At 43.9% G+C, this 25,365-nt stretch overlaps 2 protein-coding genes across 4 annotated transcripts; both read left to right on the top strand.

Annotated features, from left to right (window-relative positions):
• The first annotated feature begins 303 nt into the window (after positions 1-303).
• On the top strand, positions 304-6,773 carry lrrc3ca (leucine rich repeat containing 3Ca). 3 transcript variants are annotated; one of them, XM_049013868.1, is made up of 4 exons: positions 304-810; positions 901-952; positions 3,089-3,162; positions 5,029-6,773. In XM_049013868.1, exon 4 carries the CDS (start codon positions 5,118-5,120, stop codon positions 5,910-5,912), a length of 795 nt encoding a protein of 264 aa, XP_048869825.1. In that variant the 5' UTR covers positions 304-810; positions 901-952; positions 3,089-3,162; positions 5,029-5,117; the 3' UTR covers positions 5,913-6,773. The 3 variants fall into 3 exon arrangements, with proteins under 3 accessions (XP_048869825.1, XP_048869823.1, XP_048869826.1); XM_049013866.1 differs by lacking the exon at positions 3,089-3,162; XM_049013869.1 differs by lacking the exons at positions 304-810; positions 901-952 and adding an exon at positions 2,323-2,509.
• A 6,572-nt stretch (positions 6,774-13,345) lies between these two features.
• psmd3 (proteasome 26S subunit, non-ATPase 3) lies at positions 13,346-23,721 on the top strand. Its single transcript, XM_049013854.1, has 12 exons — positions 13,346-13,668; positions 18,296-18,486; positions 19,250-19,387; positions 19,525-19,661; positions 20,037-20,227; positions 20,350-20,453; positions 20,833-20,947; positions 21,171-21,290; positions 21,759-21,862; positions 22,071-22,226; positions 22,453-22,503; positions 23,083-23,721. Exons 1-12 carry the CDS (start codon positions 13,509-13,511, stop codon positions 23,158-23,160), a joined length of 1,545 nt encoding a protein of 514 aa, XP_048869811.1. The 5' UTR covers positions 13,346-13,508; the 3' UTR covers positions 23,161-23,721.
• The last annotated feature ends 1,644 nt before the right edge of the window (positions 23,722-25,365 follow it).

Genomic DNA, 25,365 nt, shown 5'->3' with positions numbered 1-25,365 from the left:
AGAATGTAGGAATATATAACACTGCTATATAATTAAAACTAGTGTGTTGATTCATGATGGAAATGGCTATTTTTTTCCATTGAACCTCAAATACCCTTACAGACTTGATATGCCTACAGACTTCAAGCTGTCACGTAGCACACCGGAGAAAAACGGTGCACGTTGTTTTTCTTTCCATATCAGGTACGGCTGCTTGTTTTGCTGTAGCCTACCAATAATGTCACACTGCATAGCTGCCAATTTCCGATTGCTCCTGGTGGGCTGACAAGTTTAGTGGTTGCATGGAAACTGGAGACGGCGCAGGCTGCGGCCGCTGGGTGCATTTGCATCGCCGCGGGCGAACTGGGCGTGCAGCTTTTCACGGAGGAGCGCGCTCTGGATGCGGGGAGGGCGCGACCACTTTGAAGACTCGTCTCTCCCCCATCCCGCTCTGACTAAATACGGAGGGATCAGATACCAAGAAGCGGCAATTTGTATCGTTTAAAAAGAGTGAGATAACGGGGCAGGGCGATAAAACTAGAAATCCAAGGCAGTGCCTTCAAAGAAGAAAAAGAAGTTTGTTCAGTCTGGCCATAGAAGATGCTTTAACCCACCACATAATAATTTGACTATACGATTTTTAAATGGATTGATATGATTACGACAGCATTTATCCAATGGCAACGCAAAACGGACACCAAGGATCTAGCATTATTACCAAGTCATCAAACGATACCTAACACAAGAGAAAATACTCCTGCTATCTCTCCGGTGGTCTTCGGAGAAAGACTGTGTCATCGTAGCATTTTTTCCCATTTAAATACGAACTTGGTTTGTGTATCTTCTTATCACGCTGCATGCTGCATATATTATCTGGATACTGACGACTTACTATTTACACGTTTCTTTCCGTGAAAATAGGAGGGTGTGAGAGCCTGTTGCTTTCTGGAAACGTACCTACCTTAAATATCAGGTAAGCCCGAATATAGCCTATTTATTTGTATATATAACCTATCTTTAATGATAAACATCTTTCAGCAACATAGTTTTGTCAACACAAAAATAATGCAATTGTATCTTGACATAGTTTCTGATTCATCGCGGAGTTCAGTAAATAAATAAGAATGTTTTACAATACTAATTTCAGGGGTTATAAGAACGAACCGGTGATGTTAACGCATAAAGCTCAGGTTAATTTGTAATCTGTCTCATTCCTGATTAAATCGACTGACCGACTCCAGTCGTTCAGCATAATGAAGGCAATAAATCAAACACGGCGGAGAGAATCGGTTCATTCAAACAGTCATTTAAATTAATTCTGCTGGATTTGTTAAGTAGTTTACGAAATACTTTTACGTCCGCAGTTTACGTGGATGGTTGAGTTAAGCGTATCAGTTGCACGAAGTAGTATTCATTTTTTCCCTCTAATTATAAATAAAACGGATGGGGGCTAAATAAGTTAAATAAATGGATGAAATTATTAATACGACATTTGCGCCAAGCCCAGCTTTTTAAAAATTCTTCCGAATGCTGAAGCATTTAGGGAAATTGTAAGCACTGGTAGCCTCGGTGACGGCTGTCCGCTCTTTCGGTGAGTAAATGCTCAGGGGACACAAAACGGAATGCAGTCCATCCATATTTCTATACACAGTACTTAACATAGCAACGGTCACAAAAAGGTGGTGATCGATGCTGTTCAGTCTGCTGGCAACAAAGGTTAAAATGTCAAAGCCGAACGACTGTCCTAGGACCAGCAGTCAGGAGAGAGAGAAACAACGGGGCTGCCTTTCTGTCACGGTTCGTGATACTGATAGTGTAGCTAATAAGTGCAAATGCTTTGGTTAATTTATTTATGTTGGAGGATAACGTTTAAAATGGAGGCGGGCTGGTGCATAAATGTACTCATTTAAGCACCTTTTTATTGGCCTGTCCGTGCCAGTAGCCTGATCTTTGGTCATACGAAGTTAATCAAAACATTTTTTTAAGCAGTGTTTTATATGTGCTTACTTAAGAGGTTAGAAAAATCTAATAATTCTGGAGTTTTTTCCCCGCACAGTTTTTGAATAATTATTTTTTTGAATAAACCAATGATCATCTTTATTTAAAGGTCAAAACAATGTATGTAACATTTAGATAACATTTTTATTCTCCTAGCTTAATGCTATGAATAGAGCCAGTGGGAGTCCTGACATTACATAGCACCAGAATAGCTACTGCCTATGTCAGCGGTCACATTGACAAAAGGCCGGGCTGGGGTTATCAAAGGCCGTGTTATCCCAGAGCTATGCACCCCAGTGGGGTGGGGGGGGGACGGGGGGGGTGGGGGGGTGGGGGCAGTGCAGGAATGCCTGACTCTGTACCCCCTGCTGCTGCACCATCTCGAATAGTGCCCTCTCTAAACCTCTGCAGCCACATTGTGGCACACTGGTCTGCAGCAACCAGCTAGTCATCAAGACACTTCAACACCAAGAGAAGAACGAAGTGTTAAGCTGTCTTCACATGAACTTGTCATGGATGATGAGGATTCAGAGTAGGAAGCTGGTGGAACCAGTTCATACGTGTTTATGTGAAGTTGCTTCGTACTGTATGCTTTTTGGCACTGCTTTATTTTATATATATTTGGCGGCATTCTGTTAATGTGAGACGAGGTTTTGCACGACACAGAAAAAAGCCTACATGCACGACAGTTGCATTTTTTATGAAAGACAATCTCATGATCTCTGAGTTTCAGGTTCAACCTGAAGCGCTTTGTGATCCAGATGTAAGGTGCTTTGCATGTTTGTTTAAGGAGATAAGCTGCTCATTCCACTGACTGTGCCTGACACATGCAGTAATTATATCTGAATCTGATGGCTTCACTAACAAACAGTTAGCTGTGTAAAAATGCCTGCCTTGTTTCAGCCTCCTCTTTGGCTCATTTGCAGCTGAATGCTCTCATTATTGACCTCCCTTACATGCTTTACTCATTCATTTTTTTATCTTGTCTTCCTAAAGATGTCCTCTTTCTCTTTACGCCTTTTCTATCCTCATTTCTGTCCTTCCTCCCTGCCCCCCCGGGGGTTTCCTTTATATCATTTTCTCTCTCACAACCTCTCTTGCCCTCATTCAGGGTTTTCCCCTCACCTCCTGTCTTCCTGCACCTCTTCCCTCACACGTCACCCCCAAGCCCCCTCCCGCTTCCAGGTAAATGCCAAGGCAACCCGTCGCGTCGTGGAAAACCTCGTCTTACATTAACAGAATGCCGCTTCTTTAATAATATCTCCTTCATCACTCCAACCCCCCTCCCCCCGTCCAGCAATGTGCCCAGAAGTGTTTGGTTTTTCTTTCTCTGTAATTAAAAATTATGTACTGACACCTCACCCTCTCCAGGGACTTACCTAAAGCATATATGAAATGTTCTTTGCTCTCTCCACCCAAATTGGATTTTTCTGTTTACAAATCATTATTTCTTGGCATTTGCTCAGCATGTGAGTCATGATCTCATTAGGAGCATTCTGTAGATGACACCCTGTTATGTTCTTCTAAGAGGAATCGATTTCATTTTCAGTCTCCATAAGTGGATCGCTTATCGGCTACAGTTTTCACAGTCACTTTCAAAATGTAATGCAATTCATCCTCCATATTTTCCAGGTATAGCAGTTGAAATTTAGGGACAGGCAGAGTTGGCTGTGGCTGGCGTTTGGGTGTAGATCAGAAAGTTACAATTTTCGACATGCCCAACCTAACCTCTCTTACAGCTGTAGTGATCACAGAAAGTCTCGGGACGCTTGCTTAATTCAGCAAAAATGTTGCAAATCTATTGGCTTCATAATAAAAGTCCATTGACTTTTGACTTCTGCACGTATCTTCCACACATGTCTGTCTTTTTATTGTCATAATTTTTTGACTGATTCAGTTCAATTACAACTGTAGTCACTGGCTCCCAAAGTGATACTGAATACAAATATTTGGTATTTTATGTTATTGCAAAGTTGTTACTAATTAAAAACCACTCAATGATACTGCTTGTCAATTAACTTTTTAACCCAGAATGACTTTTGCAACTATAATTTGTGTTTCAGTTTATTGCTACTTGGAATGAATGTTTTACTTAAAACTACTGGTTGTTTTTAATGTGATATCAGTAATGATTTTTGTTGTAAAATGCATACATTTGCAATATTTTTATTCTATTATTATATCCATCCATCCATTTTCCAAACCGCTTATCCTACTGGGTCGCGGGGGGTCCGGAGCCTATCCCGGAAGCAATGGGCACGAGGCTCTATTATTATATCTATTTATTTATTCTAAGCGTCCCAAGAATTTCTGTGAACACTGTATACATATTTTCATTTCCATGTGGTTGGAGCCACAGCTTTTTGTAACATTTTTAAAAATTTTCTAGTCACTGTTGACTAGTTCTGGAGCGAGGCAGGGCAGGATAGGGAACAGATGACCTAATTCTGCAGCTATGGGTACAAGGCAGGGAAAAACCCAGGAAGGTGGGCCAACCCATCGATGTTAAAAATACAGATTTAAATTCAGTTACATTCAGAATTGACTCCTAAAATGATCTGCTTGTTAAATGCCACGGTGGAGAGAGCAGCAGTGCGAGACATCCTCATTCTCCTGTTTTTCTTTGGAATGTGATGACAAAAATACCCTCCCCTACTGGGCCACTTTCTAAATCGAAGTGTGATTATGCCGATTTTTAAATATCCACTATTAAAATGGGTCAGCAGGTCCAGCGGTAATATGCTGAGAGAGGCTGCCTTAACCCTACTGCTGCAGCGCATGTGGATGTTAACGCAGCTCTGCACAGCCTTGTCCTCGGCCTGCCCTGGAACAGATAGATCCCTGCCTCTTCTTTCATAGCAATTAAACCAGATTGCCTCCATCTGTGCATGAAATAACACACTATGGCCCTTGAGCACTTTCGCCATCAGTCACAGGGATAGTTTTTAAGTCAGGATGTAATTTGTGTCACATCAGTCATTCAGTTTATTTTTTCCAGCGCTTTCCTTTCCCCAGTTTGTATATATAACCTATCTCCTTTCCTTTCCCCAGACCGGCTGGAGGAGTGTCTCGCTCATACCCTCTGCCTCTCCCAGCTGCTTGGGGACTGAGTCCTCCCAGGAGCATGCCGGTATCCCATCATGCCACTGCCCGCAGACCGGCTGCTGCGCCACTCGGTGGTCACGTGTCTGCTGCTGCACAGCTTGGTGCTCATGGCCTTCTGCTTCCACCATGCGGCCACCAGCTGCTCCAAGAGGTGCTACTGCTCCGAGAGCGAGACCTGGGGGAAGACGGTGCGCTGCAGCAGCCTGCGCCTCACCGAGGTTCCCCAGGACATCCCTAACGACACCCGCCGCCTCTACTTGGACTTCAACCTCCTCACCACCATTCCAACCAACACCTTCCTGGAGCTCCCTTTACTCAGCGAGCTTGATCTCTCCCATAACGAACTGGTCCAGCTGGAGCCCGGGGCCTTCCAAGGCCTCACAGAGTCCCTCCAGGTCCTGGACCTGTCCTCCAATAAGCTCATGACGATTAACCCGGAAGCCTTTGCACACATCCGGGCCCGCGCCAACCTCACCTACAACCCGTGGCACTGCGACTGCAACCTGCAGAGGGTAATGCCCCTGCTCGACCTGGAGCCCGCCTCTCTAGCCGGCATCGTATGCCAGACCTCAGAACCCGAGGACGTGGGGGCCCAGGGGACACCCTTCCTGCTGGCCAAGGACCTGGACCTCTGCGTGGTGCTGAAGAAGACCACCGACGTGGCCATGCTAGTCACCATGTTTGGTTGGTTCACCATGGTCATATCGTACCTGGTTTACTACGTGCGGCACAACCAGGAAGACGCTCGCCGCCACCTGGAGTACCTCAAATCCCTGCCCAGTAAGCAGGGCAGGTCAGAGGAGTCTTCCACCATCAGCACTGTGGTGTAGGGCAGGGATTCTCAGCATTTCTGCCCATCTGTTGCCCGTTACAAAGTGTTGGGGGGGCCCCCCGGGGGGGTCCTCCTTGGCAATTTTTGCCGACCATCAGAAAGTTGCTCTCGGTAGTGTTTTTTTTTGGCTGGCAAAATGTATTCACCAAACCACATTTGCCTGATATAGATTTTGGGCCCACTAGAGGCTGCTTGCGGAAACCATGGACCAGCAGTTGAGAAACCCTAGTGTAGGGGAACCTGGAGCACTGGGGGGGGCAGCCTCTGGACTCTGGGGTCCTGGTGACGCAATGAGCCGGTTGTACCGCAGCGGCGGCTAAACATGGTTTACCTTTGCACTGGTGTGGAGGGTGTAGTGCCTCCGAGAGCCCATGTAGGAAGTAGCGGGCTATCTAATTCAGATTAATAATTCATCCCGGAGCAGCCTATTAAGATCCCGCAGTGGCTGAGTGGCTCCCCTACTGCATGTGCTCAGGAAGTGAAGACACAAACCACAAGGGTCTCGTGGCTGCAGTGTTCGCTCAGTGCTCCATCTTGGAAAGCTGCTCGAGAGGCCAACCGAGATTCCTGGCAATTCCAGCAATACGTTCCCCCCTCCCCAGGAGTAAAGACTGACCGCACACTTATTATCTCCCAGAGCCCTCCTTCCAGTATCAGATTGTCTTTCCATATATTGTCATGGTGAACCAAGATCACACATGTATGAACTGGATGCTGCCGTGTTCATGTCTCCAGTCAATCTTCCTTTTTTTGATTTTTTTTTGTTGCATTGGATACAGTGTTTATAACAAGTTTTAACTTTAATGTCAGTTAAAATGTAAATAAACCAAACGGAAGCTTCTCCTCGTCCGTCTTGTGATCAGATTGTCTCAGTCTCAGCATTGCTATATCGATGGCGTGTATTTTTGACAAATAGGACACGTTCATACATTTCAAATACATTTTGCCAACTTTTCATTAAATGGATTCGTAAGACCCACCACATGTTTGGTTGCCGGTTGCAGTTGCTAAGGGAATGCAGGTCTTGCTGTTGGATATGGTTCAGAAGTAACACTGAAATTACAGCACTGATGTGAACTGTCTCTGTCTCCCTATTGGGCTAAAATGTGCCTTTTCTATGGCTTGTGACAAATAGGTTACATTCAGTTGTTATGTCTACAGCATAGATTTTCTACTGGGTAACAATTATGGTAATTATATTATTTGGTAGTGTTTTTTCTTTTAAATTCCCTCAGGAATATTTTCGGTTGTTTTATTGGTCTCAAAGACGTTGCCTCAGGCTTTATTTGGTTCCTGGTGCTGAGCATCCATTAATATTGCATGTACCAACCCATTCGCGATTCAGAGGCAAGAATTCCGTTTTAAATAACCATGTGACCACAATGTACATGTGCTGAGTAACACGAGAGTAAAAGGGCACAAATTTCCTGCTGGGTCCCCTGCTCCGGTCTCTAAAACATGGGGCTGTCGAGTTCCCTGTGGCAGGCGTGGCTGAGAAAGCCAGACCCTCAAAGGTGCGTCCTCATGACACCCAGATGACGTCATCACATCCTGCAGCTGTTCTTCGCATTTTTTCCACCGATGGTCACTCAAGCAAGTAGATCAATTTCTTATGTCCTCTTACGGTTGACAGCAGTCACTGCTCATTCCCAGTACAAGCTGGAACACTTAAGCTCAGAGACATGTACCTTAGTTTTAATCCAAGTTATTCGCCTTTCCTGATCATAGCAAAGCAGAGGAGAGGCCAACGATGAAATCCTTACGTAGGTGTTCGGTTCAGCCACAAGTGAGGAGGGTGACTGTAGTCCGGCGTTTGTCCCTTGGAAAGCTGCACGTGATCAGCAAGGTTCCCCTTAGCGGACTGGTGTCAGAGGTCATGTGCACTAGCACCGTCACCAAGAAACTGGAAACATCTTCTGGAATTACCGGTGAGCAGGTGCTATGTGTCCATGTGTTTCTTCTCCCTCTAGAAGGGTCCTCAGACAAATTCATTCCCAGGGAAGCAGACTCAGCACCAGGAGCAGTAGGGGTCTCGGAGCGAAACAGAACACAGAACAGCACACGTGCTTAGGAATGTTTTCCATTCTTTTAGAAACCAAGCACACTCTCACTCTCCCAGTATGCAGCTGGGCTCCCCTGTAGCCACGCCAGCCCACGGACTGGCTACCTGCACGCGCGGGTCTTTCCCTGGGATGATGCATGTAAATAATATTGCCTGTGAAATATGACTCATGCACCCTTCCACGCTGTCAAGCTTGTCGATCGCTGTTCGCTCTCTATCGAGTAACGGGTAGCGTTACAGCACTGTCGGTGTGGCGGAGTGATGCTGTCAGGTCTGCCGGATGTCTCTGCTTGCCACGTGGGACCAGTGAGGACGTAAAAGGTCACCTCCTCGGGCGGGGAGACACCGGCCTGTAATCTTAAATTATGGACACACAAATGTGAAACTCAGTAACAAAATAAATGAACAAATAAACAGCCTATTGAAAAGGAAAAACATTTTTTGCATTGTCTTTATGGCTACTGCATACCATATTTTTAACCTGCATGTTTTGTTGATTTGATCGATTTTTGATGAGCCAGAATTCACAAAACTAGTCAATGGGCCTTTGTCCCAAGAGGCTGTGGTTAAAATCCAACAAAAGACTAACTGTGGCTTTCAGCTTTTACCTTTTTCTTAAAATATATTGACTTTTTTAAGGGCAGTCAAAGTAAATTTCAAGTTCCAGCTGCCATGGCAAACATCCGATGGTGTCCTTTAAGGAGAGAGTGTTGATTAACAATCTATGGCTCCTAAGAGTAACAGCTCTTCCCACAGAGACTCTATTGGCACTTTCCCACTGCCACCAAGAACCGAGCCATACCCTTGCCGACATGGACCCTGCTTACTCGCAGGGCCAAAAGCATGATCAAATCGAACTGGTTGTGTGACCGATGTTAGGGTTATCTTCTTCTGAAGATACGCTGGAAACCAACCAGTCTCTGAACACAGAGCAACACGGTCAGCTGCGGTGACTTTTTACTTGCTGCAAGGGAAGTCCGGTCTCGACCTTGAGGTGTCAGCCTCCCAGCCTGACACAGCCAACTTCGAAGGAGGAAGTCCCCTCGTAGTATCTTTTATTGAGGTACACAACCAGGATATGCAAGTAACATTCAACATTGTTTATCACCATGTATGGGGTGGAAATATTCAAGCGACAGTTCTTAAGACGTGTTATTGCTAAATTAAGATCAAGCTGCTGCAGGGTGTTATTTCTAAGAAATGGCATCTAGTAAAATGACAATAAAAAAGTACATATTTCTCTAACAACCACCGTCTAATTGGTTGAAATGCACGGAGATACTGTTGATATGCGTCAATATGAATGGATAATATAAAGGAACAAAGGGCATATTCAATATAATATTCATTCTTTGTAGTATCGCACATGTATTTATGCATTCCCGATAACTTGGAACTTGAAAAGTTCCAACTTCCTACTTAAAAAATACTAGGGAACAGCTGAACGAAATGTATTTGTGATGCAAATTTACACAAGCTAATCTTAATTCCATTAGTGTTCGATGCAGCAGTTCTCACAGATGTAGAAATAAGCACATAGGAATTGTAAGGAAAAGTGGTAAAGATGTCCCAATGTTCTTGGTTGATCATTTGAATACAGTGTTAGCAATTTATGATCATAAGGAAGTCAGAGAGAGAAATGGGGGTTCCATTAGGCACCACTAGGGTGCTAAGGAAGTAACTGAATTTACAGTGGCCAGAGAAGTGACTGAGTTACCATTTCCTCTCACAGGAAGTCTCCATTCTGTCCTACCCCATCCCTGCCTCAGGATCCTCACACTCCAGAAGGTCACTTTTTATATTCAAACTCACAACACTGACACACAGCACCTTGTTGGGGAGGGTGTTTTGGGGCATAAAGGGGGGTGAAGAACTGCCCTTAATTTGTATTTGAGCTGCCTTTCAATGCCCAGTGTATGTCTACACTACAGTAATTCACCAGTGCACCAGTAAATAAGTGTTTTTTCAATTTTACATTACTGTCCCTCTCCAAGCCCATCAACGCCTTTACCGAGCTAACCCGTCTGCAGTGGAAAACCGAAGCAAGTTGGAACCGAGCTCTAACTAGTCCCTCTTTGTGATACGGCTCCAGTATGGTGTGATTCTGCTCTCCTGTGGGGCAGCCTGCACACATGTGGTGCCCGGAGAGGCCTTTCTCGGTGACTGCAGAAGAGTGAACACGCAGGCATCAATAGTCAAACCAGCATTGCGAATTCCCTTGGCGACAATGTTTGTTTTTTGTTTGGACTGGCTTTTATTCCTTCCCCCCATTCACTCTTCACCATACATCACCGATACAGAAAACTCCTCCCTCTCCCTCACTTAGGTGAAAAACAATTGCAGTTGCCTAGAGCTTAGCTGACACTCAAGGACAATGTTTTTGAGGGCCAGAGTGCAACACTTCAATCAGATCTTCCTGTGCAGTGATATAAAGTCTGTCTAAAGACAAAGTTTTGGCTTATAAGAAGCGCATCATTCTTCACAAATGGTCTTTTCCTGTATTGAATGCTTCAGTTTAAAAAAAACGTGACTGCAATAGCATGCATGCTGTGCCCTAAGTGCTGTTTCATTATACTGGTATAGCCAGATTAGTCACACAATCATAGGTGAACCGCAGGGGAAGTCAGGCTCGCGTTGACAACAGCATCGTCCAAGTGTCTGCTTCCTGGAAAAGATTGCAAATAGCAGCCGTTTTCTAGCAAGCACAGAGTTTAACAGCAACAGAACACTGACATACAGCATCCCATCCTCTGACATGTTTTTATCGTGGTTATTTACAAGGGCGGGAATGGGCCAGTAACCGATCATCGCAGCGCAACAGTGGAGCAGGCAAAATGCAAATAAGTTCCACTGGTCAGATAACAGCATCGTTCCTACCACTTACGCTGCAGTTAATTCAAATTTCAGAACAGCTTGCCTTCCAGCAAGGACCAAACAGTGAGCCTCTTAGCTTGCCTTGCAGACACAGTACACTGGTGTGAACATTACCACTATTGGCTAATGGGACACAAAGAGCCGGATAGAATGACACATTCAATCTAGCAGAGCACAGCCCCGTGCCAGATTGGGTTGCAGATTAAAAAGTCCCTAGGTGGATCACCTTGGGAGGGCTAAACCTTGAAGTGCAAGGACGGACACGAGAGGAGCTGCTTGGGGCCATGTGATAAGCGGGCACCTGAGCATCTCCAGCAGGTCCATTTTCAGCGCCACCCCCAACACACACCCAACACCATGACCAAACATGTAGGGCTGAACAAGGATGCGGAACACTGGGCAGCCACCACTGAAAACCTTATTATTATTATTATTTATTATTGTTATTATTATTATTATTCATTTCCAAAGTAGAATTAGTTCTGAAAACTCCATTAGTACAATTCAACCAGTATTTAAACCAACAATGGACTTATGTCAAGAATGGACTTGAGGATATATATATATATATATGTGTGTGTGTGTGTGTGTATATATATATATAAATGTGTGTGTGTGTGTGTGTGTGTATGTATGTGTGCAAATGGTATTTAATCAATTTTGGGGGGAAATACTTGCTATATCTAAGTAAAGTGTTGAATTAGGGTTTTAATTCCAGCTAAAGTATCTGCTGATCTATACTGTGTTTGAAACCAGTACTAACAAGATAGTATTTTAAATCTATATTACTGCACACAAGTTTAAAGATGTTGCCAGCACTGTATTTTCATTTTAACACTGTTTCTGCTAATCTCAGAATACACATGTAATCTCAACAACATGCAGAAGGTTTAGAAAATTGTGTGTGTGTGTCAAAATTAAGAGACCACTGTATATTTCTTAAAAGTCCGCATTTGTAAATCCTGGTTTAATCCTGGTTCTGCAGGAGGCTATAATGCCAGGCAGGCCGCTTCCAGACTCAATATTTCTAAGACAGCAGGACACAAGAACAAGGTGAAGCAGGAGACACTGGCAATAAGCAAAAACCAGCCAGGTAGAGGGCCGAAGCAACTTTCTAATGCCAGAGATGACCAACAACTTATCTTCCAGTGCCTCATAATCTGGTTGACCTCAAGTGACCCTTCTAAAAGAATGGGAAACATTAAGTGGTGTGAAGTGCACGGCTAGGACAAGTTTGTTACGGGCTCCTAGAAGCAGGACTGAAGACCCAAAAAGCTAGGAACCAGGACATAAATGAGGAGCAGGGCCAGGCTGGAGGTGGCAGAAATATAGGCGCATTCATATAAATTAAGAAATAAATGAATTTGAAAGTTTTGCTGTAGCCTCGTAGTCTTTTCCAGAGATGTGCATTAGATTCATCCAGTATCTAGACGTGGAGATTTTAAGTTTTATGAAAAAATATTCGCTGTTATCTCACCGCAATACTACACTGGGATATGAAATGAAAACAGAATAAGAATTAAATAAAACAAAAAAAAAAAAAAACTAACTTGTGACTGAAACCGTAAAGAAGCACACCTTTTTCTTAAAGTCAGCCATCACCCTGGGCTGCTGGCGTCAGGATCCTTAATTAAACAGGACAACAGAAACACAGATGCACGCACCTGCTAGTGTGCACCCTTCTAACGCCCAACACCAACCCGAAAACCCGCCCCTTTGTCTGTTATTACAGCGGACGTGACTTTCCACAGGATATCGTGCTGGAGAGGGGAAAGCATGACTTGGGCTCGCCCTTCGCTTCGGTCTTCTCAATGCCCTCCCTCGCTGTTACACATACCAGTGCTCCCCGGGTTGCCATGGGAACCACTTTTCCTCTCCTTTAACCCCTATCTCTTATCTCTTACTTTGAAATCTAACCGTGGTTCTAGTTACATAACAATACAAATCAAGCTGTATTTTTGCAGTAATTGTTACATTTGCCATCCGGACATTTGACCCTCGTACGTATCGCAGTCTATTTTCAAGCGAAATAACTTGTCTCAGTGTGGACGTTCTCTACATCTAAAACATATTTTAATACACAAAGAAACAGATCTTTGAATCAAAACTGACTTTGGAACTACTCGTTAAATGATTGTGATAATACAATATCTACAATATATCCAGTGTTACCACTGAATTAATCTCAAATAATCACTTATATTACTGTATGATGTTAAGAAGACTCACTATGACGTAACCTATTATTTATATCTTTTTTTAAACTCAGTAATACTCAGCAGTACTTTATTTGATCATGACACTGCACATTTGCTAGACCGTCTGCTTAAATACTACATATTTTTACTGAACACTTCAATATTTTAAAGAATAACGTAATATTTGGAGCCTCTTATTTACACCATGCCTGCCGCCCAGAGGCGCAAGTTAGTAACAGATCTTCAGCGATCGCTCTGCGATCGATCAGTCACGCCTAGTTGAGAACTTGATTAGATAGCCTGTATCCCACAATTCCCTTTGCGTGGTTCATACTTGCCAGTCATTCTCCTTGTTTTTCTAGAGACAGAAGAAGTTAGTGCGATAATACTGGTTTGAGGTCGAGCGGGACGCGTATAAATATTCATTTCATTGCTTAGGCTTTGGCATTTGCTGCCCATCATGAAAGAAACCACGTCGAAAAAAAGGGAAAAGGCCCGAGAGGCCAAGTCGGAGAAAAAAGCCGAACCGGGCCCCGAGCCGCAGGATGTGGAGATGCCAGAAGAAGACACCGCGACGACGGGGAAATCTCCCAAGGAGCTGGACACACTAACTCTGGAAGGTAGCTAAAGGGAAACACTCTTCCCGATGACGGGCATGAAAGGTTTCACGCTTATGAATAGATGTAATGTCAACGCCCGGGTTTTTAGTATCCGCAGCTGTAAAATGCTGCCAGTTTTCTGGCTGTTGTGAATACTTGGGTCCTTTAGGTACAATGTAACGTTGCAGTGGAAAAATATCCCTTATCGGTTAAATCCAGTTTAACTTAACTTATTAAGACGTAGATTTTTCTGTTTATGCAATTTTCTTTTAGGCAAATCATCTGTTAAGTGCTTGTGATCTGTCTTATTGTCAGCAGGCACGGAGTGGGCTAATGTTCTCTTCGTGCCTGGGGAACTTTGATAATTGACTCAGTTCATCTTTTATTATCACGACAACTTTATTATTGACATTTCAAGTAAAAAAAAAAATATATAATAAATATCACATTGAACCGTTCAAGCAGTCTGACTGAAGCGTTGTTGTAGAATATTAAAGTTGTAAAATTATTTTGCTTAACGGCTAAGCGGCCCATCGGGAATTCTCCGAGTCTCCCAACGGGCCTCTCTGGGTCTGCTGGTCAATGTAGTTTTACAGTGTCAGCCGTCAGTAGTGCTTAACACTAGATTTACCGAGTTTTTATTCTCTGCTGAGAGTCCCAAGGTGTTTGTCACCCCTGCTGTGATTTTCGCAGGTCTTCAGCCCCATCCTCCTCCTGCTTTTGTTGTGCAAACACACCCATTACCTGTGAGGCCTGGCGCATTTGCATTTTTTACTCAGAGTAGCTCAAATCCAAGGCAGGCTAAACCTCTGTGTGTGACATGGAAACCTTCACAAAAGTCTGCCATATCTATACCAAATATCCCACATGCTGACTGACCTGCAAATATGAAAGACGCACATTCACAAAATATATGGAAACACAAGTCTGTGTTATTTATAAAACAAATTGAGTGAAAATAGAATGAAAAGTTGCTAATAGAATGAAATGAATAAAATGAAAACATGCTAACACTTCAGTCTCCAATGCATGTTTGTATATAAATGTCATAAGCTGAGTGAAGTCATGGTCCATGGTTTTTGACATGCTCATACACATACAGAATAAAATGTCATTTCATTTTCATTGGCCATCACTGAATTATAACACCAAAAGTGAATTTTGTTTTTGTGTGATCTCTCCAGCTTTGCATGTTTGGCTGTTCATGTAAAAATTGATGTATCCGTGCCTCAGTTCCAGGTTCATCTCTTCGTCATCTTTCTGCCTTTTGTCTCAGTGGTTACTGTCCCACACAGTCTGTCTATCTTTCAAAGTCTGTGTTTGCAGCGTTTGAAAACCCAGTGACCATCATCCCTGTATTTGGCAATGGAGTTCCTTGGCTAGAAGAATCGGAAACAATCTTCTTTTTCCTTTCCACCCTGTAGATGCTTTGTACAGAACGTAGGCATTCACCGCCACCAAGTCCAGCATGTTGTAAAACACAGCTACTGGCCACTTGCTTGTTGCTGCTCGTACTGAATACATGCGCGCCATTCTAAACACTGACGTGGAGAATTCCTCTCCCTGTGCAGTGTCCTTTGCCAATGGAGGAAGTTCACGGCAAACGTTATTCACCATGCCCAGTAAAGTGAAGCAGTCTGTGTGACAGTGACAGTGAGGTGAAGAAATTGTCCATTGTGACATTTCTCCCGTCATTCAGAAATGACTCCATCAGACTCATGACCACGTTCTCTGCCAGCCTTCACCAAGAACTGTGCTGAAAGTTTCACTCCAGGAGAACACATGAACATAGATGTACAGCTGTTCTCGACCAAGGTTCATTGTTCATGCAGTATATTTACATTTACATTTACAGGATTTGGCAGACGCCCTTAGCCAGAGCGACTTACATAAGTGCTTTGAGACTCTGCAATGAATTTCCGATGCTAGCTCAATAAGGACCCCAGCTACGAATACTATCTCTGAGAATGCCATTGAGTAGTGCAGAATTTTTATTTTATTTTATTTTTTTAAAACACACACCAGAAAAAGAGTCGAGTAAGAATATAGAAGTTCTACGTCAGGTATTTCTGAAAAAGAAAAGTTTTGAGTCGTCGCTTGAAGACATTCAAGGATTCAGCTGTTCGGACATCTAGGGGGAGTTCATTCCATCAATTAGGTGCCAGGACAGAGAAGAGCCGAGATGCGTGTCTTCCTTGTGCCTTGAGGGGAGGTGGGACCAGTCGAGCAGTGCTGGAGGATCGGAGAGATCGTGGTGCAGAGCGGGGTGTGATGAGGTCCTTTAGGTAGGATGGTGCCAGAGAATTTTTGGCTTTGTATGCGAGCATCGGTGTTTAGAATCTGATGCGTGCAGCTACAGGAAGCCAGTGGAGGGAGCGCAGCAAAGGAGTGGTGTGGGAGAACTTGGGAAGGATGAAAACAAGACGAGCAGCTGCATTCTGAATCAGTTGGAGGGGACGGATGGCGCTCAGTGGTAAACCCGCTAGAAGCGAGTTGCAGTAGTCAAGGCGTGAGATGACGAGGGACTGGACGAGTATCTGGGTAGCCTGGGTGGAAAGAAATGGACGTATCCTCCTGATGTTAAAGAGGAGAAACCGACAAGAGCGAGAAAGACTGGTGATATGTGAGGAAAATGACAACCGATCATCTATGGTAACTCCAAGGTTTCTAGCAGAAACCGAAGGACGGATCAGGGAGTTGTCAAAGGAGATCGCAAGGTCCTGGAGGGGGGATGAGTCAGCCGGGATGTAAAGCAACTCAGTTTTACTAGTTTTGAGTTTTAGCTGGTGAGTGGTCATCCAAGATGAGATGTCTGCCAAGCATGTAGAGATCTTAGTGGAGACATGAGTGTCTGAGGGAGGGAAGGAGAGGATGAGTTGTGTCATCGGCATAGCAGTGGTAGGAGAAGCCATGTGAGGATATAACTTCGCCAAGAGATTTAGTGTAGAGGGAGAATAGGAGAGGGCCAAGAACCGAGCCCTGAGGGACACCGGTGGAAAGACAACGTGGAGTAGATGTGGATCCATTCCATGTCACTTGGTATATCGCATCCAAGCCGGACAAATTTGGGATCAAGTTCTGGATGGCCACGGATTTGGAGACCAAATACGTCTGCAACGTGTCCCCTAACTTGGGAAAGGACCCCAGTCACCAGAAAAGGGAGAGGCTGGCAGAGAACATGGTCATGAGTCTGATGGAGCCATTTCTGGATGACGGAAGAAATGTCACAACGGACAATTTCTTCACCTCACTGGCACTGTCACACAGACTGCTTCAGCGCAAAACAACACTACTGAGCACAGGGAATAAAGTTTGGTATGAACTTCCTCCAATTTCAAAGGACACTGCACAGCAAGAGGAATTCTCCGCGTCAGTGCTTAGAAGTGGCAGTGTCTCCTTGACAATTTATGCACCTAAAAAAACAAGATTGTGTGTGTTCTGAGTTCCTTGGACCAAGATGTGGCGATCTGTGAAGGCAGAAAGAGGAAACCCAACACAATAACAGACTATAACCACATGAAGGTATGTGAATGTGTGTATAATTTTACATCAGTGCTACAATGTTTTCTGATATGTACTATACAGGCCTATATAGAAAGAAGGTAGAAAAAAAGCAAATACACTCATGACTCTCTCTCTCTCTGCTGTTATAGTGTGGTGTAAATGTGTTGGACCAAATGGCGCGCATGTATTCCGTAAGAGCAGCAACATGCAGGTGGCCAGTAGCTGTATTTTACAACATGCTGGACCTGGTGGTGGCAAATTCCTACGTTCTGTACAAGGCATGTACAGGGTGGGAAGGCAAAAGAAGATTATTTTTGAGTCATCTAGCCAAGGAACTCCATTGCCAATTTATGCCACAAAAGGCTATGGGGACAGAGGAAGGCTGCTGCTGTGCCAGGACTTGTATGGACAACTCAGTGTCAGGTACAGGAGAACTGCAACAGAAACCGCAGCAGGTTTACCAGTGCAAAGTGTTACAAATTCACTTGCGCCAAATGCAGGGTCTGGGTCTGCAAACACTGCAAAGTTTGAAACACTCAATTTTTTTTATAAATAAAACAGACTTGTGCTTCCATATATTTTGTGAATGTGTGTCTTTCATATTTGCAGGTCAGTCAGCATGTGGGATATTTGGTATAGATATGGCAGACTTTTGTGAAGGTTTCCATGTCACACACAGAGGTTTAGCCTGCCTTGGATTTTAGCTGCTCTGAGTAAAAAAATGCAAATGTGCCAGGCCTCACAGGTAATGGGTGTGTTTGCACAACAAAAGCAGGAGGACAATGGCCCAAGAAACTCTCAGCAGGGATGCTAGTAGGTGTTAGGCCCAGGGAATTTACGCAAATTTGCGTAGATTTGGCAGTTCTAGTGTTAATGATGTATAGTAATATGACACCCTTACCTCAACACATTCGAAGCCGTTAGACTTAAAGCAATACAACAAAACGAAAAGTGTAGACAGCTAAGCCCGTAATGCAGTCTTTTTTATTTTTCCGTGTATCGTGATCTCCGCTGCTACAGTTTGTTCTGAATATTGTTGTCTGATGTTTGAAAACTTGATTTTAACTGTGACACCCACCTACATTCCTGTGCCGTGTCTAAATGTCTGCTTCTCTCGCTCGCGTGCTCCCTTTCTGCCTGTCAGATATCAAGGAGCATGTGAAACAGATCGAGAAGGCTGTGTCTGGAAAGGAGCCACGCTTTGTGCTGCGTGCCCTCAGGGCTTTGCCCTCCACCAGCCGTCGGCTAAACCTCAATGTGCTGCACAAGGCCATCTCGGGCTTCTACACCGCCAACAGTGCTGGGAAAGAGTTCCTCCTGAGTTTCCTGGAGGAGGTGAGCTGCAGCCAAACTTCAAGCATTAGGTGGAAAAAAAAAACATGTCACCCTACCAGGCCGTGAGCTTCCCTTATGATCTGTTAAATCAGCGAGTGATAATTCTGTCCTCCTCACAAAAGGTCACTCAGTAATTGGCTAAGTATGAAATTAAAGTGTTTACCAATAGTAGGGTAGTATTTGCAAGATATAATGCAGATGGTTCTTAACCTGAACGTATTGTTCAGTAGTTATCTGTAATGCCTGTACAATATGTCAGTTCGCATATGGAAATAATGGCATGTTTGGATGCATGTAATTTTCATTCTTGTCAAATCAATAATTATATGTTGTTATATTGCTTGTAATGTTTCTTAGTGGCCTGGAGGCTCAGGGCAACACGGTTACCTCACACCTCCAAAGTCCAGGGTTCAAATCCCACCTCCTTTTCTTAGACTAATTGATGTCTCTAAATAGCCTGTACTGTGACATTCCTCTGGGGGCTGGCATCTCATTTAGGGTGAACCCCGGCCTTGTGCCTTGTGCTTCAGGCCTCACTGACCAGGATAAGTTGTGAAGTTGGATGGATGTTATGTTTATATGTGTACAGTTTGAAGATATTTATTTTCTGTTTCTGCTCCCAGTGTATAAATTAGTAGTGCCAGTACTGTCATTTTTGGTATATTTAGTACATTAATTGCTGCCATTTTCATTGCTGCTTTTGTTTTGACCTTTGAGGAGATGTTGACACTTTGCCTCATGTACACATGCTCTGTTTGCCCAGCCTATGGACACAGAGGGAGATGTTCAGTTCCGTCCAAGAACTGGGAAGGCAGCAGCCACCCCTCTACTTCCTGAGGTGGAGGCGTATCTCCAGCTTCTCCTGGTGGTTTATCTCACCAACAACAAGTGCTACAATGAGGTAAGAGCACCAGCTTATTACCTGCTGAAGGCACCTTGATGTGAGGGATCCCCCAGCCGGGAGGCTCTGATTAATCACCGCTATTGATTTAATGGGGGAATAAAGCGTTTGTTTCATGTGCTCTCTCCCCTTTTCAGGCTAAGAAGGTGTCAGATGACCTCTTACAAAAGATTAGCTCACAAAACCGTCGGGCTCTGGACTTGGTGGCTGCCAAATGTTACTATTACCATTCCCGAGTTTATGAGTTCCTCAACCAGCTGGATGCTGTTCGGAGGTTTGTTGACCTTACATGTGACCCTAAAGTAAAGCATATTTACAGGCAAATAGTGTGTGGCATTGATGTATTCTGGTCACATAGTCTGTACTACAAACTTAAACCCAGGGTACATTTTGATTGTGACTTATATTACATTGTTAAAACCAATTCTGAATGAGATGATGTCTACACAAATTATTTTGCGTAATTCTTGATAACCAAAAGGGAAGAAATTTTATCACAGTTGTGGAAATCATGGAGCGAATGTGTACAGTAGCGATTATTTCAACACGCATAAGTTGTCTTCCTTTGTTGTTGTTTACTTCCAGTTGTACAGTTAGTCTGTGTAACGCACCAAACCAGCATTACTCTCTTGCTGCCCTTGTGCTGCAGTTTCCTACACGCCCGCCTGCGCACGGCCACCCTGCGTCACGACGCGGACGGTCAGGCCACGCTGCTCAACCTGCTTCTGCGCAACTACCTGCAGTATAATCTTTACGACCAGGCAGAAAAGCTGGTGTCCAAGTCAGTCTTCCCCGAGCAGGCGAACAACAATGAGTGGGCCCGCTACCTCTACTACACAGGTGTGCGGGCATGACCTTGACAAACACCATGCATGACTCTCTCCCCACCCTCTTTCCTCATGCCCCTCTGTCTCCTGATTTATAGGAGGATGCTAAAGGCTAATGCTAAGTGTCTGCCACAGGTCGAATCAAAGCAATCCAGCTTGAGTACTCCGAGGCCAGGAGGACCCTCACCAACGCCCTGAGAAAGGCCCCCCAGCACACCGCAGTTGGCTTCAAACAGACTGTTAGTATTAAACACACACATCCATATGTCTAATGCAAAGGCTAAGGTATTGTGTATTAGGTGTTTAGAGTTACACCAGGAATAGGGAAGGCAAATTTTTTAATTTTTACAGCTACACTTGGCACAAGATGTTAAAGGAGTTTCTTAATTTGGATCCTATTACCAGCCCTGTTTGTATTAATGAGTTTTGTGTCCCTCAGAGAATGTAGTCATATCAGCTCGCATTCATCTATCAGATGGGTTTAACAGCATGACCTCTCTGCCACCTAGAAATTCAGACTCAGTTTGGTGCCTGAACCCCATTTCCCCACGTTGCTGTCTTGTCATTCTGAAACCCCCCCCACCCCACCCCCAATCTTAATTTGTTGCCGGGTCACAGGTGCACAAGCTCCTGATCGTGGTAGAGCTTCTGCTGGGCGAGATCCCAGACCGGTTGCAGTTCAGACAGCCCTCGCTGAAGCGCTCCCTCATGCCTTACTTCCTGCTGACTCAGGGTAGGAACACAGAGTACCCGTTTGGAAGGGAATTGCACAGTCGCATCCCTGGAATCCCACTTGCAACATGGTCTCACACATCAAGTGTCTTGTCCAGGAGACCCTACTGGGCAGCCATCGGCGTTTATCCCAGCATGCGCAAAGAAAGATGTATTTATCTTGTGTGTAGATACATGCATTTTTCAATGCAGTCACAAGGCCTCTCCTTGCTTGTTCCATGCAGCTGTGAGGACGGGTAACCTGGCCAAATTCAATCAGGTTTTGGACCAGTTTGGGGAGAAGTTCCAGACAGATGGCACCTACACTCTGATCATCCGCCTCAGACACAATGTCATCAAGACTGGTGAGTGGCTCCTTCAGTGATCAACAACCGATCAGTGGAGGACAAGTCAATTAGTGCCAGAAACCTCGAGGACTAATGTATTATCAACAATTTGAGGCAAAAGATTATAAAGAGAATTCGTGTTCCAGGAAAATGTTGGGTCCTTAAGTCATGGTGACATGGCTATTGTACATGTAGCATATTTCTGTTCACAAAGAGGTTCAGCGCCTTTTGTAAGTGTGTGTGAAATGCTTGCTGGCCATAGTGGCAGACCTGGCCATGTGTATGTGGGAAGGGAACATTGCTGAACAGTAAATGTAAATTGTGCTGTGTGGTCAAATAAAGATTTTGGCCTAAGCCCCTGTTACTTTTGAAGAGCCTTATGTCTGTGGCTTCAGCGAGAGTTCAGATTTATAAACGGTGGACTACAAGGTGATCCATCATTTCTTCCTGAATGGAATAATTCTAGCCCTGTGTTTCTTTGCCCAGGCGTTCGCATGATCAGCCTGTCCTACTCGCGCATCTCTCTGGCCGACATCGCCGTGAAGCTGCAGCTGGACAGTCCGGAGGATGCGGAGTTCATTGTCGCCAAGGTGTGTGATGCTACATTATTCCTGCCCACCTTCTGCAGCACCTGGCAGCATTAAGGTCGATCCTTAAGACTTTCACCGGCTAGTGCATGATGAGATCTTTCACAGCCTAGAAAATTGCCGGGGATTGGGAATTACGATTCATAGCTTTTCACAGCAACAAATTATTCCCCCTGCCTGGCGCTTAATTGTGCGGTTTCTGCTGTGCCAGGCGATCCGGGACGGTGTCATCGAAGCCAGCATCAATCATGAGAAGGGCTACGTTCAGTCCAAGGAGACTATGGACATCTACGGCACCAGGGAACCACAACTGGCATTTCACCAGAGGATCTCTTTCTGCCTGGACATCCACAACATGTCCGTCAAGGTAAACCTCCTTTACAAATCCCCTCAGCTGTTTGCTTGGGACCTCCAGTATTCTCTGCAAAATGAGCTTAATTAATCCCTTGATCTCTACTCCAGATTTTTGCGAGTATGCAGGATCTCCAAATTGTGTTTGGTGCATGTTGCCAGGCATTAATAATCCAGTTGTCATGTTGTGATTATCGACCAAACAGACACAATTTACACTTCTTGCAATTTTTGTCCCACAGGCAATGAGGTTTCCACCCAAGTCCTACAACAAAGACCTTGAGTCTGCAGAGGTTTGTGTTTTATTCCCTGAGCCAGAGCTTCTCTCACATTAAGCGCCTGCTGTTGCATGTACTTAAAATGAAAGCTTAACGGCAGAGGTGGAAATTTTAGGTCCAGAAAGTACAAATCCAGACCGTGATTTTGTTTCAACCAACCAATTGATCATAAAGAGTCACAGAGTACTCAACTGGTTGGTTGAAACAAAATCCTGATCTGGATTTGTACTTTCTGGACCTGAAATTTCCACCTGTGCTTAACGGAAGGTGATACTGCTGAGAGTTCGGTTTGGGTTCACGGGTGTCTCTGCCCAACCCCCAACTCATGTATGTGGACTAATTGGGACCTTAGCCAATGGTCTTTTAGTAAAGAGGAAGTGAGCAAATCCTGCCACAAGGTGGTAGTCTTATGTAAAATATGCTCAGTGCTGGAGTGTCTGAAGAAATAATCCAGTGTTTTCGGTCAAATTAATAATGTGAGAAGATCATCTGAAATCATGCCTTTAAAACAGGGCTGGGTGTCAGTCTTAAGACATGGTATTTGTGCCTTGAAATTGCATCGATGTCATAGTTTGACTTGTGTCGGCTTAACAGGAGCGACGTGAGAGGGAGCAGCAAGATTTGGAATTTGCGAAGGAGATGGCGGAGGATGATGATGACAGTTTCCCATAATCCCCCGGGGGCTGCAGCAACTTCTGCCCTACTTTTGTTTTTGTTATTCACGTCTTTTGTCCCACCGCCTTGCATGTGCAAGTATCATATTGGAAAATTTGATCCAAGACTGATAAGTAGATTGCAGGTCATGAATAATAAAGAACTACTTTCTTTAATAAAGTATAAAATGACAGGCCGCAGATAGTATCAGGAAAGTGTCAGTGAAACCAGCAGCAGAATGATCTTGGAAAGAACATGTTAAGATAAGGTACTTTGAATTTAAATTAAAAACAAATTCAACCGCTGATAAAGGGTGAATAAGTTCATACAGATGCATTCAAAGTGTTTATCTTTTTTTTGTACTGCAGCTCCATTTTGTCTTTGTTCTTAACTTGTCCCTCATCTTCCATTTTACTCTTACTGGGAAACAGTCCTGTTTTGAGTATCATGGGTTTGATAAGAGACGAGCTGGTTTCCACTGTACTCCCTGAAATACTTGGTCATCCACCTCACAACACCCGTGCATTATTGTGCCATTAGTGGACTATTGTTTAATTAAAATGTTTTTATGTTATGTGACACGTTTGCCAGCATTATTTAAAAGTAGTTCGATTGACTGTGCCCAAAGGAATAGAATCATGGCAATTACCATGAAATCGGCATGACAATCATCATATAGTATGTCCATCATACCCTCCTTTGCAGAATGTAAATTGTTAATTTCACAGTTTGATTACCGTTGACGACTTCATTGTAACTTTTTTTTAAAGCATTTCAAAACCTGAAAGGAAACAATTTTACTTAAAGGCAGTTTTGTCAAACCTGCTTGTGCATGTGCTGCAAGATAAAATTTTAAACTTGCCTTAAGACAATGATTTCACGAACTGTTGGACTGACAGTGTTGGGAAAAACGTTCCGGCTGTTGACATGGCAATTTGCCTTCATCTGAAGTATGCAAGCCTTCAAATATTATTTTAATGAATCATATCAAAATCTTTCCATTCGTCCACATTTATGCTCATGACCATTTAATGGTTTATTATATATAAGGCACTGTGGTCTTAGTTTTATAAGATAAACATGAAAGACAATTTCTAAACAAAGATACTGTTGGAACAAGCACAATGCAGGCCTATTTCCCTGATGCCCCTGTCACCCCTGCCCCCCAACCTTCTAAAAAGTCTCCTCAGTTAAATTCTACTGGTGACCGTCGGTGATTGAAAACGAGCACTCAGGACCTCGCACCATCCAATTCATTCCCTTATCATTCATACTACTATTCATACTACTAACACGCTCTATAAAGCAACGCACTGCACACGTACCAGGTCTCACAATTTAGCCCTAAAGCTCACGTCTTTTTAACACTTGTACCCATCTCACAAATCTCCGAGGATGTACCCTGCTGAAAAAAAACAGCACAGACCAGCATGACCAGCATTATGCATACTGGTTATATCAGCATGTGTGTTTTGGATTCGGATACTATACATCCTGTGTTTGCACAGTAACTGGTCGATGAGCCATTAGGCCTACTAACACATGTACAACTGGAAAACGGTCCCGTTTGAATGCTTTCTTACATTTTTAATACAGAGAGGACATCAACAATTCACTTTCAAAAATTAAATCATGTATTTGCAGACATGCCATCTCTCCCGGAAGTTCCAGGAGCCGCCCGCATGCTGATCGCGGCGTCCTGACGCCCGCGTCCCTTCCTCAAACACTCTGCATAAGGTCTTCGTTCTCTATCGCTTTAAAACCAAATGTGCGGGATATTGTGTATAATTTGCGGGCATCAGAGAGCCGCAATCAACATGCGAGAGAATCCCGGAACTTCCGGGAGGTGGGACGCCTATTTACTTTTATATGTTGCCAGAAAACAGCAAAGCATTCATCAGTAGACTTGTTTTTCCAAGGTGAACTATTCTGCCTGCGGGCTTCATACAAACTGGATAACAGTAAAACCAATGTAAAACGAAATATATTTTGTGATCCAACTGAGGATTTTTTAAAGTAAGTTTCACTTTGGAGGCCCACTTAAAGGTAAATAAATGAATAAACTATGTATGAATAAAAGTACCAGCCAACCTGACAACTTCACGGGCAATATATATATATATATATATATATATATATATATATATATATATATATATACATGTGACAAAGCGCGACATAATTTCCCCCATATATACAATAACACTATAATAATAATAATAA

This window comes from Brienomyrus brachyistius, chromosome 5, assembly GCF_023856365.1.
Source record: "Brienomyrus brachyistius isolate T26 chromosome 5, BBRACH_0.4, whole genome shotgun sequence".
NCBI classification, from domain to species: domain Eukaryota; kingdom Metazoa; phylum Chordata; class Actinopteri; order Osteoglossiformes; family Mormyridae; genus Brienomyrus; species Brienomyrus brachyistius.
Note: the sequence above shows the minus strand (reverse complement) of the source record. Positions and strands in the feature narration are given on the sequence as shown.

Bases quoted from the DNA above. Each gene is read 5' to 3' on its own strand.
- lrrc3ca (XM_049013866.1), top strand. From the start codon at position 5,118: ATGCCACTGCCCGCAGACCGGCTGCTGCGCCACTCGGTGGTCACGTGT.
- psmd3 (XM_049013854.1), top strand. From the start codon at position 13,509: ATGAAAGAAACCACGTCGAAAAAAAGGGAAAAGGCCCGAGAGGCCAAG. The intron at 18,487-19,249 runs GTGAGCTGCAGC...CTGTTTGCCCAG, and splicing joins TCCTGAGTTTCCTGGAGGAG to CCTATGGACACAGAGGGAGA. The intron at 19,388-19,524 runs GTAAGAGCACCA...TCCCCTTTTCAG, and splicing joins ACAACAAGTGCTACAATGAG to GCTAAGAAGGTGTCAGATGA.